Raw genomic sequence first — 17,997 nt, 5'->3', positions numbered from 1 at the left:
TCTTACCTTCAGGACCCTCTCCAAATCCACCTCCATCCTCCCCTCCAGAACCCCCTCTGGAGGCAGCCCCCGCCTCGTAGTTCCTCCCACAGTAGGAGGAGCACAGCCCGGTAGTTCCCTGCCCCTCATGGGGGAGGGAATCTCTGAAACCCTGGTCATTTCTCTCTTGTGCAGCATTTACTTTGTTATGTACATAATCTTGAATGGTAGGTTTAACACGGCATAAGGTCTCATCTTCCAAGTTCCACTGAACCTGGACGCTTCCTCTGCTCGCCTCCTGCCTCATGGGGCCCTTTGTCCTCACTGTTGGAGGTTCATCTCAGGTGGCCTATGTGTCAGGGCGACTCCTCTTTAGGGCTGAAGATGATCCCCTGGGAAGGATGGACCCCATCTGGGTATCTGTGGCTTTGTGTGTGACGCCTGGGTGGGTGCCACTCTGTGGGTAGAGATGGATGGAAGGGTAGGAGACGTCCCAGGTGTGTTGAGTGCAGGTTAGGTGAGATGGAGTGGCACCTGAGTCAGGGGAGAGGAGGACAGGGAGAGGCCCAGAGACCCCCGGGGGGGTGGGGGGGGGGGGTGGGATCAAAGCAGACAGCAGGGGTCGGGAGGCCACACTTGGTGACTGAGGAGGTGGGCGGAGTAAGTGAGTGAGTTGTAGACGGAGGGGACCATGAGAGTGGCCACACGCCTCACCAGGGCTGAGTAAGGATGAGTTGAGTGAAGAGAATGTGGGGACGGAGGAGGCCAGACCGCAGTAAGGCCCAGGTGTGGGAGGGGCTAGAGGGGGCCGTGAATACACAGGTGGGGACCAAGGGGAGGAGCCAAAGGCCAGGAGGTCGCCCAGGTGAGAAGAGTGGGGCAGTAGGTGGGGGTCAAAGCAGCAAAGCAAGCTGCCTGCCCTTGGGTGGGGGAGGGGTCTGATTCATGTGACAGGTCCCAGGGCTGCTCGTGGGGCTCCTCTTGTATCTAGAAACTTGGCCACAAGAATGCCCAGGAGGCTGCCTGAAGACCTGGTGGCCCCCTAGTTATTCGTTGTGCTGCTAATCACAAGGTCAGCAGTTCAAAACCACCAGCTGCTTTGCAGGAGAAAGGTGATCCTACCCCTGTGGAAAAAAGGCTTATTAACAACCAGAGCTCTGCGGAGGCACCACCTTGCCTGCTGGAGGCAGGAGGACTTGAAGCCTTGCTATGAAGTGTGGAGCTTGCAGCTTTCGGTGTGCATTACAACTCAATGCAAAGAGGACCAACAGCCTCGCCGCTGGACCAACAGGAAACATCGTGATTGATGGAGAGAATGTCGAAGGGATCAAGGATTTTGTCTTGCCTGGAGCCAGTCAACGCCCGTGGAAGCAGCAGTCAAGAGATGGAAAGCTGTGTTGCCTTGGGTAAATCTGCTGCAGAAGACCTCTTTAGGGTACTGAAGAGCAAGAAAGATGTTAAAGAGGTCTCCTGCAGATGTACCCAATGAAACCAGGCTGTCCATCATTTGCCTGCTCTTTCCTTGAGCACCAATTGTGGATCCGGACAAGAAAAACCCTTGACAATTTCAACCTTTCCTCCACTTAGCATGATGTTACCTTTCGGACCAGTTGTGAGGGTTCTGGTCTTTCTGTTTTACAAAAAAATGTTTCTGACGGTGGACCCAATCAGGTTTCAAATTGCCGTTCCTCTGTGGGACTGCCAGGTGGCGACAGACACCAACCTCTGGGTCAACGGCCAATCACAAACCACCTGCACCACCCAGAGACCCTGGATCAAGGGCGCTGTCTCCAGCTGAATGTGTATGCTTTCTCGGCCAGTGTCTGGCAGGACGGCCAGCAGGCTCCTCGGAGCGCGTGGCAGCCGTGTTCTGCACGCCTCAGGAGGCTCCAGAGACTGGAAGCAGAGGGACGTGGCACAGGACGCCCTCCACGAGCTGGGTCACCGTAGCGGCTGCACCCAAGGGCTCCGACAAGGCCCCGGCTGGGAGGACGCCTCAGGATTGGACCAAGCTCTATGCTTCCGGACAGACCCACCGCGCAGCAGCAGACTGACCTCCTCCACAGTCCTTGTGCTCAGGCGTCAGCATCAACGCGATGGGCTCGAACATCAGGAGGAAGGAGAGGACTCTGCTTTTCGTGGCCATGAGGAGAAAGACGGTCCTTTCAAGCCAACGGTCCTTCCACGTGCAAGCAGGAGCACATCCCGGGTTTCAAGATCAGCTTGCATGGTCTTTCTGAGTATGACCAGAGTTGTTAGGGTTGATAATTTTTTTTTTAAAGGGCTTGAATGTGGGCTTCTGGGGCGGTGCACGGGCAATCTGTACTCATAACTCCGCTTAGTGGACCTCCTCAAAGCTGTGTCCTGCTCCCTACATCAACAAACCCTGTGGGTGAGCTGGCTGGTTCCTTGCACCCGGCTAGTTCAGCCTCCAGTTCTTTGACACGAGGCAGTGGCCCGCCATTAGTGTGCAGGGATTCTGAGAGGGCTCAGTGGTCTGCAACCCGTGTGACTCACCAGCCTGGGACCCCTCCCCTCTGCCGGCACAGCCTGCTGGCTGGGGCCGTTCCTGGGCTCATCTCTCCCTGGCCGTGCAGGTCAGGAGAAGCCTCCAGGCTAGCTTGGGAACCACGGACTTGGAGCTTAACTCCTCCCAGTGCGCCACGAGCTCCCTCGAGAGCCATGCCCTCTCACCTCACTGATAGCTAAGGTAAGGTGACCAGATGTCTCGCTTTTCGGCATTTTTAAAAAGTCCTGATTTTTGGAAAGAATGCACGACAAGATAGGGAACGGTCTATTTGGTCCATATAGACCAAATTTTTAAATCAAGAACCTCTCCCCACCCCCCACCTCCACTGGTCAATGGTGTCCTGCTTTAAATCTGGTCACCTTAAGCTAAGGGTCGGTGCCTTTGCTTCTCTGGAGAAGCCAGCCTTTCCGCCCGTGAGCTGACAGTGCGAGGTGCATCAGCAATGGGTGTGTCATTGATTGAAATGGGTAAAGGACGGTTCTCACTGGAAAACACCAGTGGTCATCACCTGCCTGTCTGAGCCCAATTCCCTGAGAAACCTTAGACAGCTGTGCTTGGGGCAAAGAAATAAAACCCCAAATGGAATATTGTATTTCCAGCCTCCTTTCTCCGTGGGCAATATCATCAGGTCTCACACTATCAAAGGGCATCGAGATCCTGAAACAAGACGTCATTCCTATGCACACAATTGAATAATAGTTTGTACCCTACTAAGTCCCCGTGGACTAGTCATCCCAGAAGACCCCTGGGCCTTCCCTGCTACTCATCAGACCACTCAGCTGCACTGGTCAGCTCTCCCTGGTGACAGTGAACCTGGCCAAGAGAGAGCGATGACCCCGTGGTTCTTCAGTGCAAAGCTTCCAAAATAGATCCACACAACCACAACCATCATCCGACTACAAACCACCGACGTCAACACCGAGAGCAACGTGGAAGTCTGTGGGCTCTTTCCCGAGCACCACATTGGCTTTTTCCTCAGTTTCCTATGGTGGCCGATCAGACCTCTTTGTCACGGCTTCTTGTCCTGAAGTAAGACCACTTGTTTTTTAACAGACGATGAGCCCGAGGGCGGGGGCGCCAAGAGAACCCAGCAGTGGTTAATTGTCAAGGCTACAAAATCTACAGGAGGTCATTCGGACACAAGTCCTACCAAGAATGAAATAAAACAGACCAACAATAGGGTATTTCCAGTGTAGCATATTGTCTGTCCCCCCCTCCCGGTCAGAGTGGTGTCTCTCAGGTTGTCCTCTCACGGACTTCCCGGAGAGAATGGGAGGTGGGAGTGCCTCATGGATAGACGACGGTCAAGGGAGTGCCGAAGTCAGCTTCTCTGGGCTCCTCCGGACAGAAGAAGGCGCACAGAGGCTCCTTGCCTCTGTGGATGTCCTCCTCGTGGTGGATGAGGGTCTTACGGACGGCATCAAAAAAGAGGACTCTTTCCTTGTTCACATGCAGGAAGATGCCAACGCGGTGAAGGCCGGGCCAGGCAGGGATTTCGTGGTCTGGGGAGGAGCTGCTGTAGATGCCCCCTGACCTCATGCTGATGACCCAGAACCCAGCACTATCGGAAGTGCTGGTCTCATCTCTGTCCACAGACTCCAGACAGACACCCAGAGACCACTGCCTGCTCTCTCCCACCTCCACCTCCCAGTAGTGGGGGCCGTAAAGGAAGGGAGGGGCGCTGAGGACGCAGGGCATCTCGGTGAACCTTCCGGGGTCTCCTGCGGGGTGGTTGAAGACCTTCCCACAGCGGACGCTCATGAGGTCATGGGAGACGACAAGGAGGGAGTGGGAAGTGGCTGCATCCAGGGTCACGCCCTCTCGGAACCTCAGGGGTTCCTCAAAGGCGAAAGGTCCTTCCTCCAGGAAAGGCCCCTGGGGCAGGCCAGGCGCATCCACTGCCATCATTTGTGGGCCGTGGAAAGGGTTCGTCTGGCTGATTGCTCTGCACACAGGGCAGACCCACACCAGTTCCCCGCTTAGGGACAGGGAAGTCTGAATGCAGCGCTGGCAGAAAGAGTGTGTGCAGGGCAGAAGGTACGTGTTGGCGAAGAAGTCCAGGCACCTTGGGCAGGTGACCTCTGGCTGCAGGTTCATGGCCATCGCTCTTGGAGGTCAGCAGCCCACAGGGAACGCGGATCACCCCGTGCCTGAAATCACCTGGAATAAGACCTCTGGTGAGCTTGGAGCGGACAGGTGACGGGAGTTAGCGAGAAGTCCCACAAAGGAAATGTTCCTTGGCAGCTGGCCTGATCTGGACATCCGGGTGAGAGTCAGAGAGGAGCGGCAGGCAGGCTGGATCCGCACAAGGAGTCACGGTCTCCCTTTGCAGTCACCTGCAGGTCGAGAATCAGGGGTGTCCACGTCTGAAGCTGTCAATCCCACGCCGCTCCTACTTAAAAGTGCCTCTAAGAGACCCACAGACTGAAAAAAAAAAGACCACCTGAGAAGAACTAGCAAAACCCACAGCAAGACCAATGGGCTAGCCCATAGCGAATCATAGGATTTCTCAAGATGAAATATCGTTCTGGTCAACCGCCTTAAAGGTTTGTTAGAGAGCCAGGCCAGGCTGGCGTTAGTATGGATTAAATATCACGGGCGTTCACGTCTTGAGGTGGTGTGTGTTTAACGTCATTGGCCTGAACGTCTCTAAACCGATGGGTGTGGCTGAGCCCACCCGAAGCCTAAACGGTGACCCACGGACAGGGGTCCTGCAGGATGTTCATGCCAGCTGCTTCTGGAGCTGCTGTGGACTCCCTGGGGGGCCGCCTGACTTGGGGGGTCGTCTGACTTGGGGCACCGCAAGCCTGACAGGCTGGACACTGCTGTTTGACCCGGGGCAGCTCGAGATCCAGAGACCTTCCCGTAAGTCTGGTCAGGAATCACGAGTGGAGTGAATCAGACTTTTTCTTTTGTCCTACAGAAAGAAAAAAAAGAATAGCCCCTATCAACTAACTAAAGAAATACTAGAAAACCTTGTCTGTCAGTCTGTCCTGCGTGTGGCTGTGATGCTGGATGCCGCAATGCCAGCAGGGTCGCCCAAGGAGCAAGGTTTCAAGCAGAGCTCCCAGACTAAGGAGAGGCTGTGAAGAGGGAATGCAGAAGGGAGCCGCTGAGAGCCTTGTGCACAGCATGAGGCATTGCCAGAGTCGGGAGGTCTAAGGATGTGGAGGCCGAGCGCTGCCAGAGAGTGCCAGAGATGGGCCCCGGGGTCCCAGGACACTGGGGAGGTGACGGAGGAGGAGCCACCGCCTCCGGGTGGAGTAGACCTGACCAGCAGTGGAGGCTTCGAGGTGTTCACCTGCTGCTGGGGCACAACGCGGGGTAAGAAGAAATGGCTGCCAAACGTGCTAATGATGAGAACTTGGGCCATGTGACAGATGAGTCCATTGGATGTGGTTAAAATGCAACGGAAACCCTAAAGACCAACGGCCTAGGCACCGCGAGCTGACATGGCCTGGTACTGGCCACTTGGAGTCATACAACCACCTGATTGACTACGCCGGAAAGACCCCACGTAGAGGCCATTTCATGGACTGCCTCGAAGCACTGTGCTGTCTGTGACTGCACCCCCTGACGGCGATGGCTATCATCCTATCAGTGCAACGCTTCATCAAGTGCATGCTCCTGCCACAGAAGGTAGTGCGGAAGAAATGGCATTCCACCAACGGTGTCCATCTGAACCGGATTAAACAATCAACTCAGAGTCATTGGTAGTTCTTAGTGATTGGAATACCGAAGTTGGAAGCAAAAAGGAAGAACAGTGTTTGGAAAATAATGGATTTGGTGACAGAAAGCAGCTGGAGATTCAGGGATGGAACAACGGCTTCCATGCCAACACTTTTCCTTCCTGCAGCACGAGAGGGGGCTCTGCACACGGCTCCTCTGGACAGAAATCACAGTGGACACAATGGGGAAGCAGCTCACGCCAGGCCAGGGCCCACTGTGGAACAGACCGCCAGTGGCTCGCCTCAAGTTTGGGCTCACGGGAGCCTAGGCCATCAATCTCTCTGTGTCCGATTTTCTCAGCTTCATACTTCGTTCACTCCAAGTTTCGATCCTTCGCATATCATTCCAGCTGTTCCTTCTCGCCTTGAGTCGAGCCCCATCAGCAAACGAAGAACTGAGGGCCCCACGCCCACACACTCCCTTCATCTCACCTGGGTCGACTCCCCTCAGCCACACATTGAGGGCCCTCCACCCCGGGGCTCTGTCCTCCCACACTCTCTCAGGCAAGCTTTCTTCCACTCATCGGGCCTTCAGTCAGATTCTCAGCGGCTCCTTCCTCCGGAGTGGGCAGCCAACTCCTGTCTTGTCCGTTTCCCACCTGGGGGCTCCACCTAAGCCTGTTCACTGTGGGCGACCCTGCTGGCACTTAGAATACCAGCAATGAAGCTCCCAGCTCCCAGCAACGACCAACAGGCAGAGGACAGGAGTAGCAAGCCTCATCTTCTGGGTCGTTAGCTACCCGAGCCATAGCCCGGGCCACCAGTTTGTGTTCAAATGCAAACACCTGAGGGGTAGTACGTCTAGAGGGGGGTGGGGTGGTGAAGAAAGCTCCCTGACCTAGGACAAGAGGGGCTCTCTTCGACCTTTGGGAGATAAAACATGGCAAAGAGAGGTTGTCTTCAGAGACAGAATGGGACGGGAGCCCTCACTGCAGGGCCGTCTTACCTTGACATCGGAGCCCCAGCAAGTGCTGCAACGTCAGGTTGCCTTCCTCTGGAGTGACTTCCAGCGCTGATGCGGCAGCCTTTTCTAGTCTCTGGACCACAGACTCCGCCCTCCATCAGGCACCCAGGATCCAATCATTCAGACCCCGCCCTACCTCCCACTGCGAAGAGGTCAAGGAGTCCAGCGTCCCAGCTGCAAGGGCATGAAACCCTTTAAAGGGGCTCTTCTAGCCGGTCTGCCACTCCCACCCAAGTACCTTTCCCTGCGTGCGTCTGGGAAGAAGGAGGAGAGGCTGGGGGTGGGGAGACACTGATAGGATTCACCTGGGACTAACTGCCAACAGGAATCCCTGCAGTGCATCCTGCTGTGTCTAAAGGAGCCCTGTGAGATGCAGGAGGAGGGATCTCACTACCAGCAAGAGCCAGCAGGGGAGCACATCCTCTGGACCGAGACCCCTGCACAGTGGACCTCGTGCACCCAGATGAGAGCTGTGCCAGCCGAGGAGCGGCAGCAGAGCCAGGGGCCAGAGCATGGAGCAGAGTGAGGGACTTCCCAACACACAGAACAAGTTCCGTGTGGAGAGCAGGAGGCTGGCTGTGGAGCGGGGTGCCTCCGAGCACCTAATTGGAGAAGTTGGACTTGCTGATACCAGGAAGCGGCACTGAGCACCTCTGGGCTGAGGCTTACGGGAGTGGGTGGCTCTGGGGTTTCCTGACCCGATGGAGCTTGAGCCTCTTGGGCTATGACCATGCAAAGTTGAGTAGAAGCCTCTGTCTTCCCGGCTGTAGACGAGGGCGTGCGGACCCGGGGCTGGTCTGCTCTTCACAAGGAGAGGCTGTGAGTCCTTGTTGATCAACGTTGTCTTCAGCTTCCTAAGAAGTGGCTGCACAGCACGCCCCACATTCTGCTCTGGAAGCCGAGAACCACGGGGTGCTGCCCTGTGTGACAGCGGAGAAGTCCCGGGGGGTGGGGGGGGTGGTTGGTTCCTCAGCTGCCATCTGGCTAGAAGCAGGTTTCCTGTCTGTGTCCCAAGGACTCACTAGGTGGCTCCTCTGTCCAATCTTTGGTGTTTCCAATGACATGCTCCCATGAGGGCATCTTGATAAACACGCACCTAAGGGATACGCACCCTCAGTGTGGACTTTTCTAAGAACCCACTGTCATGCCGGGAACACAGCAGACAAGTCCCTGCCCTCCTGGGCCTGCAGTCTAGCCAAGCAGCCCGACAGGAGCAGTGGACAGGGACGTGGGCAGTGTCCACCCCGCATGGGATGTGATGCCCACCTGCCTCACAGCTCCTCCCACATTCATTCGGGATCCAAAGCTGGTGTGTTCACAGCCTGGAGTCTCCCTGCCCCTTATGGGAAAGGGAACCTCCTTGTAGTCTTGGTACGTTCTCTCTTGTCCAACACTTATTTATGTACGGAATTTTAAATTTAACACACAGTCCCATCTTCTAAGTTCTACTGAGCTCAGACGTGTCCTGCTCACCTGCCTCATGCAGCCCTTTGTCCTCACTGTTTGAGGTTCATACTAGGTGGTCAGGTGGCAGTGCAAGCTCCTTTCTAGGGCTGAAGATGATCCGCTGGAAGGATGGACAACATCTGGGTATCGTGGAGTTGTGTGTGACGTCTGGGTGGGTGCCACTCTGGGACTCCTGTGAGAGGTGCTGAGCGTGGTGAGCATGCATGCAAGTCTTTGTTGGCCTTACAATGAAGACCAGGTGTGGGTAGAAATGGGTGGAAGGGTAGGAGACGTCCCAGGTGTGTTGAGTGCAGGTTAGGTGAGATGGAGCAGCACCTGAGTCAGGGGAGAGGAGGACAGGGAGAGGCCCAGAGCCCCCCGGAGGTGGGATCAAAGCAGACAGCAGGGGTCAGGAGGCTGCACTTGGGTGGTGACTGAGGAGGTGGGCGGAGGGAACCATGAGAGTGGCCACACGCCCTCACCAGGGCTGGATAAGGATGAGTTGCGTGAAGGAGATGTGGGGACATAGGAGGCCAGACCACAGGAAGGCCCAGGTGTGGGAGGGGCCAGAGGGGGCCGTGAATACACAGGTGAGGATCAAGGGGAGAAGCTAAAGGCCAGGAGGTCGCCCAAGTGAGAAGAGTGGGGCAGTAGGTGGGGGCCAAAGCAGGCAGAGATGTAGACAGTCAGCACAGGGGAGGGTCATGTGGCTGCCCAGAGGTGGGGAAGGAGGGACTGGGCCCAATGCCTACCACAGAGCTCCTGCTCTATCCAAGCACACACCTGGACACAAGAAGACCCACCTGGAGGAGGAGCCATCTGGCCAGGGTAGTCAGAGCCGCTCTCAATAAAAACGTTTGCATTGGTGCAAAGATTTTAACAGCCTGTGTTCCAGAACCCCTTCTGAGCAACGCAAACAATTGCCGTCACCGCAGGCAGAGACTGACAAAAAAGACACACACACAAAACACCCCCACCACCCCCACCGTGGTGGATTCTGTTCCACCCTGGGAGGATGCTGCCAGGGTACCACCCCCTCCAGACCAGAGTGGTGCGTGCAGAACACAGGATCATGCTCCTGCCCCTGAGCAACTGCTCTCTCAGCAATCCTGAGGAGAGGTTGAGTGGGAATTTGGCCAGCAGGATGCGTGGGCCTCAGAGCGCTAGGCTAGGGTGGGCCCCAAGTAGCTCACTGCGTATTATCCTGATTGGAGAGATGGGAGTCTGCACTAGCTCCCTGCCTCTGACTGGACTTTTTCTTGGGGGGAGATTATGGCAGCATTTCCCTGGGTCATTAGGAGGTCTGACCACCTCCGAAGTGGGCATACAATCAAGAGGGCACATATTAGGCAGCAGTAGTGAGTGAGCGTTTCTCCTCAGGCCCGGGACCCAAAGTGCTAACCCCTGCCTGCCCACAAGCCCGTGCCCAGGGATTCAGCACTGCACACTGGCCCCTCAGGAGAGGGACTTGGTGAAAACGGTTCTAGTTAGTCCCTTCTCTCCCTCAGTGCACTAGTTTGATCAGTAACTGCCATGTATCACCTGGGGTCTTGGGAACCAGCTTCACACCAGGACCTGGATGGAGACCATATTTAATTGTCTGCTGACTTTGACCCTGTGTGCTAGGCTGGTGTGGAATTCCCTGGCCATGTTTGACTAACCAGGTTCCACAGCATGTGTGTTGGGATACCTCTATATTTGGAGCGAAACATTAAAAAAAATACCACATTCATTAATGATAAAACTATGTATCAGAAGAGCAGTTGGTCTCTGCACATTACAGAAATGGAATAAAGCAGCACAGCAGCTGTCTCCCCACCCCCACCCCCAACCCCCACAACAGACGTGGACTGGGAGGAGCTTCTGCAGGAGTGATGGTCTCCAGGTAATTTAACCAACGGCAGGAAACTTGGACTGAGAGAGAGAAGAAGCACAAGCCGTAATCCAAGAACCCAGGAGTGCCCAGTGGGAACATGCTGACAAAAATGAATGAAAAGTTAGAAATGACATAACAACTTCAAACACAGACAAGAGGCAAACAGCAAAACATCAGTACTGGACAACACTGTGAAAGAGCAAAACAGAAAGATAGAAACACTGAAGCAAGAATCAGAGCTCTGGAAGATGGATCTCTTGAGAAGGAAATACAAGAAGACCAGGCTATAAAAACCACCGTCAAACTGAAGATAGGAGGGGTACCTAAAAACAAAACAAAACAAAAACCAGGAACATTTTCTTCAAAACTATGTGTTAATTTTTTTGGTAACAAAACAACTGCATCACCTTCAAAGTACTCTCCATTACACCTAATACATTTGTCAAATCTGCAATTCCATTATTGGAAATATTTTTCAAACTCATCTATTTGGGTGGCTGACAGCACCTCCCTTGTTTTACTCTTCACCTCTTCTACTTTGTCAAATCACTGTCCTTTCATGTCCCTCTTCATTCATGGAAACAAATGATATATTCAAAATTCTGAAAAGAAATAAAAAAGACAACCAAGAATCCTTTATCCAGCAAAATTATTCTTCAAATAAGAGGGAGTAATGAAAACAAAGATAAGGAAAAATTAAACAAATAAGAGGGAGAAAATTTTTAAAATTAAACATATAAGGGGGAGAACTAAAAACACAGATAAGGAAAAATTAAAGGAACGTACAAAAACCACCTTTACAAAGAATATTAAAAGGAATTCTATGGAGAGAAAATCTATAAGAACAACAGATAGACACCAATTTTTAAAAAAAGAAATCACCCCAACTACCAGGACCCCAATTTTGCCTTGCAGACCTGGTTAGACCAGATGATGCACAGCGGTACAGATGGGAATTGGAAACGCAGGGAATCTAGGACAGAAGAACCTCTCAGGACCAGGGGTGACAGTGGCGATACCAGGAGGGAAAGGGGATGTAGTAAGGGGGAATAGATCACAGGGAGCTACATATAACCTCCTCTCTGGGGGACGGGCAGCAGAGGGGTGGGTGGGGGGAGACGCCGGACAGTGTAATATAAGATACAATAATAATTTATAAATTATTAAGGGTGCATGGGGGAGAGGGGAGGAGGAAGGGAAGGGGAGGGGGGGAAAAAAAAAAAGGAAAATTAGCGGATTCCGGGAACCCAAGAGGCAAGCGAATTTTGGGAATGATGAGGGCAACAAATGTATAGATGTGCTTTACACAATTGATCTATGTATTGTGATGAATTGTATGAGCCCCAATAAATTGATTAAAAAAAAAAAGAAATCACTATGAAAAAACGTTCTACTTAAGCAATGTTCAAAGTGAAATGGAACTAAGAAATCACCGAGAACACTCCACTACGAAGACAAAGACAAAGAAGCAAACAGGAGGAGAGGGACAGAGCAGACACAGCTCCTCGAGTGGAGAAGATATCAAGCAGCTCACAAAATATTTTGAAATTGGAAAGGAAACAAAAACAACCTATAAAGAAAAAAAATGGAGCTTCAAGAAAATAAACAGGATGAAAACCTTACAAAAAAGACAAGACACAAACAAGAAAAGCAAAGAGGGTGTCCAGAAGATAAGCAAGAAACAAGGAACACAACATGAAAAACCACCATGAAAATTGAAAGCTGTAACACCATAAAAAATTAAAATTGGCATTAATGAAACCATGTTTCCCAATAACAAAACGGAATGTAAATAGACTGAATAAAAGACAGCAAAAAGACAAAACCTAACAGAATGAATAAGAAAACATGAATCTTTAATATACTGCTTACAAGAAATGCATCTTTGGTATAAAGATAAACTAAAAATCAAAGGGTGGAAAAAAATATATCAAATTAACAGCAGTCAAAAGAAAGCTAAAGTAGCTATATTATTCTCCTGGAAACATAGACATCAAAGTTAATGACATAATGAGAGACAAAAGGATCACTATATAATTATGAAAGATTTAATTGAACAAAAAACAATTATAGGTACATACCAAATTAAAGAACACCAAAATGCATTACTCTAATTATTACATAAATGAACAAATAGGTCACATATGATAATAGTAGACTTCAATCTTTTAACTAAAGATTGATCAATTAGAAATAAAATCAACAAAGATACGAAAAACTTAAGACGATCAACTTGATCTAACAAATACACATAGAACACTTTATCCAAAAAAATGGATTTCACTTTTTTCTGCAGTGTTCATGGGAGCTGTTCCAGAATAGATTGCACCTTAACAGATCAACTACAGCAACTGGGAAAAATGCAGCAAAACAAATAACAATCAGAGACTAGAGGAAAATAATAAAGATTGGGACAGAAATAAATGAACCAGAAAATTAAAAAACTATAGGAAAAATCAAGAGAAGTCGGATCTTCAAAAAGATTAACAAAATTGATAAACCACTGGCAAACCTAACAAAGGAAAAGAATGAGGAAAATTTTTCTACAAATAAGTGAAACAGATGACATTACAATAGAACCAAATGGTATTAAAAAGAAATCACACAGGATTATGAAAAATTGCCCTCCAACAAATGTGAAGATCTAGAAGTTGGATAAATTTCTAGAAATACATTATTTACCTAAACTGTTGCAGAGCACCGTAGAAAATCTCAATAAGCCTATAACACGAGAAGGAATCAACCTAGTCGTAAAAAAAACCTCCCAACGTCAAAAAGTCCGAGTCCAGATGGTTTCACTGGGGAATTGTCTCGAACATTCAGAGACTTCATACCAATTTTACATAAACTATTCCATTTAGGGAAGCATTGTCTTGTCCCCTGGGAGGCGTGTTGGATGCAGAGACTGAGTTAGCCTGAGTGAGTAACGGTTTGCATGTTCCAGGAACTTGCCACAAACACCGAGTGATAGGGAGATTCCTTGCCGCAGATAGAAAGAGCTCCATTGGGCCAAAATGTGCTTGTGTGCCAGAATGTTTGTTAATTATGAATCACGAAAAACATCTTGAGCCTGAAGCCCTTGTGCCTTAGAATTGCCCCTGCATTTGAACTTTTGTAAACTGTCTCCTTTGCTGAGCCAGTAAACACCGGGGAGTGGAGGAGCCCGGGAGGAAGTGCTCTCTCTTAAGTCCCTCTACGTTTCCCTCATGAGTCAATCTTGAGCTCCTTGGAGGCAAAGATGGTGAAGCCTTTTCTTCCACACTTTGGACCTGTTGTCAGGAGAGACCAGTCCCCGGAGAAGGATTTGATGCTTGGTCAAGTAAAGGGGCATTGACAAAGCGGAAGGCCTTCAGCAACATGGATTGGCATAGTGGCTGCCCCAAGGGGCTCCAACGTAAGAATAATTGTGCGGATGATGCAGGACCAGGCAGTGTGACCTTCTGTTGAGCGCAGGTTTGCTGTGAGTCAGAACTGACTTGATAGCTCCTAACAAGTACAACAACAAGGGTCCACAAGACCACCTTCACCGCTGACACCAGCTTCAAGGTCAGGGGTCTCCCAGCAAAGTCCCTCAGGCTCGATAACTCACTGGGAGGACCCCCAGGCCTCGCTGAGAGCTGCTGCACTCCTGGCTGGGGTGTGCAACAGGCACAGCATCAGTGAAAACCCACTGCCGCAGAGTCAATTCCAGCACACAGCGGCCCTTCACCACAGTGGAGGGCGGCTCCACGGGCTGTCTGAAGCCGCCAGCATTCTTGACAGAAGCAGACTGCCTCATCTTCCTTTTGTGCCAACGCTGGTGGGTTTGAACCACAGACCTCTCCATTCGTCGTCCGATGCTTAACTCACTGCACCACCAAGATACCCCCATTGAGATTGCAGGCAAGAAACCCGCATGGCAGGGGGCTTGTTTTTGTGGTTGGCATTATCTTTGCTTAGTCGATGGATTGATTGCCCACACATTTGATCTCCGTCTGCAGGTCAGCGGATACCTCGTGACACAGAGTCCTGCCCAAAGTCACTCGGCTGGTCCTTGTGGCATGTTTGTGGCCACCAGCCACCCTAACGCACAGTGTTCCCACAATCAGCTATCCCAGGCTCGGCCCGGCATGCAGCCTGTGTCCCAGGAGTTCCCGGCAGAGGCTAGACCTCTTCTGGGGCAAGGCTAAGCTCTTTGCTACATAGTAACCTTTCTAGACAAGATTTCCCTTTATCACGACTTATTTAATACAGTCCTGGAAATTTTAACTAGCGCCATGAGCCATCAAAAAGATGCTAAAGGTGTCCACATAGGCACAGAAGAAATAAAAATATCTTGATTTAGAGGTGAGATAATTTGATATATATAGAAAAATTCCAAAGATTTGATCAAAAATTTGCTCAAACTGATAAAAAGAATTGGCATCATAGCAATCTATAAAATCATTGGGTTGCATAGTAAAGATGATGATACCAGAAAAAATATTAAGAGAACAATACCATTTCCAATAGCAGCACAAAAGAGACAATACTTGTGAATAAATCTTACCACAGAAATAAAAGACTTAAGATGAAGAAAACTATCAAAACTCCTACAAGAAACTGGAAGGACCTTAGACAAAAGGACGAAGCTACCATGTCCATGGACAGGCAAACTAAACCTTGTGAAAACGTCAATATTACCAAAAATTCTGTTCAAATACAATGCACTTCCAATCCAAATCCCACCACAATTCCTCAAACATGGAAAAATTAACCACCAACTTTACATGGAAAGGAAAACAACCCAGGATAAATAAAACACAATTATAAAATAAAAACAAGGTAGGAGGCCAATCACTCTCAGACTTTGAAACGTAGTACATAGACAATAATCAAAACAGCCTGGCACTGGTTCAACCATAGGTATGAAGACCAAAGGATTATAACTGAGATCCCAGCAATATAGCTAAGTACCTACAGACACCCGATCTTTGATAAACAATTAGAACACATCATGTAGGGAAGAGAGAGGGCCTGGGGGTCTCCCATGTGAGAAGAGCGGAGTAGTAGGTGGGGGACAAAGAAGGCAGAGATGTAGACCAGTAGTTCTCAACCTATGGGTTGCAACTCCTTTGGGGGTCGAATGACCCTTTCACCAGGGTCGCCTGATTCATAACAGTAGCAACTTACAGTGATGAAGTAGCAACGAAAATAATTTCATGGTTGGGGGATCACCACAACACGAGGAACTGTATGAAAGGGCCGCAGCATTAGGAAGGTTGAGAACCACGGATGTAGACAGTGAGCAAGGGGGAGTGCCACGTGGCTGCCCCTGAGTGGGGAGGGGCTCTGATTCCTCTAACAGGTCCCAGGGCTGCCCGGGGGCTCCTGTTGCATCCGACAGTTGGACCGGAATATCCAGGAAGCTGTCCAGGGCCGCTGCAGCCAGCCTCAGTGGCCGCTGTCCTTCAAGCCCCGGGTCTGGTCTGTGCTCCCGTGGAGAAACTCGACAACGCAGAGCTTGCTGTGGTCAGGGCAGAGCTGGAAAGGCCCGTGCCTGGTCCCAACTGCCATGGAATCCCATGTCCAGGGCACTTTTCCTGGGCTCCACCCACTGGGCAGAAATCGCCTTTCTGATGGCCAATCACTGCTTTTCAGGTTCTGGCGTGGGGTGTGGTGGCTACACTATGGGCCACGAGCCGCATGGCCGGCAGTCCAGCAGCTCTGAGGGAGAAAGACTGGGCTCTGCTCCCATCAAGGATTACAGTCTCAGAAACCTGCAGGGGTCACTGCGAGTCAGTAAACTTGTTGGTGTGATTTGAGTGACAGGAGGGTCTGCCCTTTGAGATCATCTTCTCCTGGGAGATGCCCGTTCCATTGTGAGGATCCAGACCAAGCAGCGGGTGACCCGGACAGAGAGCAGACAACGCTTGTGCTTGCCCAACTGCCACGTGTGTCCTGTGTACAGGGGACCACAGGTCCCCACTCAGGGCCTCCTTGACCTTGACAGAAGTCCTTGTTGCGATGATGAGTGAACGCTTCCTAGGGCACTTTCAGGCTGAGGTGGGGGCTGGAGCTATGGGAGGGTTTCATCGTCTGTATTTGAGTACATTCTGCTCCCAGGAGATACCCATTTCACAGAGCAGACCACTGACCCCTCTGCCCTCACCTTGAAATGTCTCTTGACATGGCCCTCATTCTTCACCTCCCTCTGCTCCGAGTAATTGTCTCCCCCACCTCTAAACCTTAAAACAAGTTCTGAGTGCCGCTACGAGCTTCATCCTTCCACGAGCTATAGGAGAGGGAACTTCCCCAGTTCTATTTAATAAACGCAGAAACCAAAGCTCAGAAACGCGGTCACTAGGCCAAGGTCCCCAAGACAGAAGGTGATTACATCAGGGTATGAATGTTGTTATTGTTCGGTGCCACCAAGTTGGCTCAGACGCATAGCCACCCCGTGCCCAACAGAAGTAAACGCGACGCGGTCCTGCGCCATACCCTCCATTGGTCTATGTCTGAGCCCATTGATGCGGTCACTGGGGCAGTGCACCGCCTGGAGGGCCTTCCTCTCTTTCAACGTCCTTCCAGTTTACCAAACATGATGTCCTTCTCCAGGGGACTCATCCCTCCCGACAATATGTCCAAAGTATGTGAAACAAATTCTCGCCATTCTTGCCTCCAAGGAAGACTCTATCTTTACTTCCTTCAATACAGATTGGTTTGTCCTTTGAGTCGTCCATGGAACTTTCCGTATTCTTCTCCAGCACCACAATTCAAATGCATCGAATCTTCTTTTGTCTCCCTTATTCGATGTCCAACTCTCACATGCGTATGACACAATGGCGAATCCCCTGGCTTGGGTCAGGAGCACTTAGTCCTCAAAGTAACATCCTTGCTCTACAACACTCTAAAGAGGTTGTGTGCAGCAGATGTACCAAATGCAATGCGTCATTTTGCCTGCTGCTTCCGTGAACATTGATTGTGGATCCAAGTGAGACAAAATCCTTGACAATTTCAACCTTGTCTCCATTGATCGTGATGTTACCTATTGTCCAGTGGTGAGGATGTTGGTCTTCCTTACATAGAGTTGTAATTCATACTGAAGGCTGCAATCTCTGATCTTCGTCAGTCAGTAAGTGCTTTAAGTCCTCCTCACATTCAATGAACAAGGTTGTGTCATCTGTATAGTGCAGGTTGTTGATAAGTCTTCCTCTAATCCTGATGCCACACTCTTCTTCATATAATCCAGCATCTCTGATGATTTGCTCAGTGTACCAATTGAACAAGTGTAGTGATAGGATACACCCCTGGCACACACATTTCCTGATTTTAATCAACATAGTATTCCCTTGTTCTGTTCACAAACCTGCCTCTGGATCCACGTACAAGTTGCTCATAAGCACAGGGAAGTGCGCCAGAATTCCCATTCTTCTGAGGCGATCCACAGTTTGCTATGGTTCCCACCGCCGAATACCTTTGCACAGTCAATGAAGCACCAGTAACCATCTTTCTT

General features: G+C 50.7%; 1 protein-coding gene across 3 annotated transcripts; it reads right to left on the bottom strand.

The window, feature by feature from the left end:
- Positions 1 to 3,688: 3,688 nt before the first annotated feature.
- On the bottom strand, positions 3,689 to 7,241 carry RFPL4B (ret finger protein like 4B). Of its 3 annotated transcripts, none has more exons than XM_045285361.1 (2): positions 7,184 to 7,241; positions 3,689 to 4,933 (listed from the first exon to the last, which is right to left on the bottom strand). In XM_045285361.1, exon 2 carries the CDS (start codon positions 4,610 to 4,612, stop codon positions 3,797 to 3,799), a length of 816 nt encoding a protein of 271 aa, XP_045141296.1. In that variant the 5' UTR covers positions 4,613 to 4,933; positions 7,184 to 7,241; the 3' UTR covers positions 3,689 to 3,796. The 3 variants fall into 3 exon arrangements, with proteins under 3 accessions (XP_045141296.1, XP_004698461.1, XP_045141295.1); XM_004698404.2 differs by having other exon boundaries at positions 3,689 to 4,845; XM_045285360.1 differs by having other exon boundaries at positions 3,689 to 5,426; positions 7,184 to 7,205.
- Between the last annotated feature and the right edge of the window lie 10,756 nt (positions 7,242 to 17,997).

This window comes from Echinops telfairi, unplaced genomic scaffold (assembly GCF_000313985.2).
Source record: "Echinops telfairi isolate 266 unplaced genomic scaffold, ASM31398v2 ScPeMD7_7469;HRSCAF=8507_1, whole genome shotgun sequence".
Taxonomy (NCBI): Eukaryota; Metazoa; Chordata; class Mammalia; order Afrosoricida; family Tenrecidae; genus Echinops; species Echinops telfairi.
This window is presented reverse-complemented; position numbering and strand designations above follow the sequence as displayed.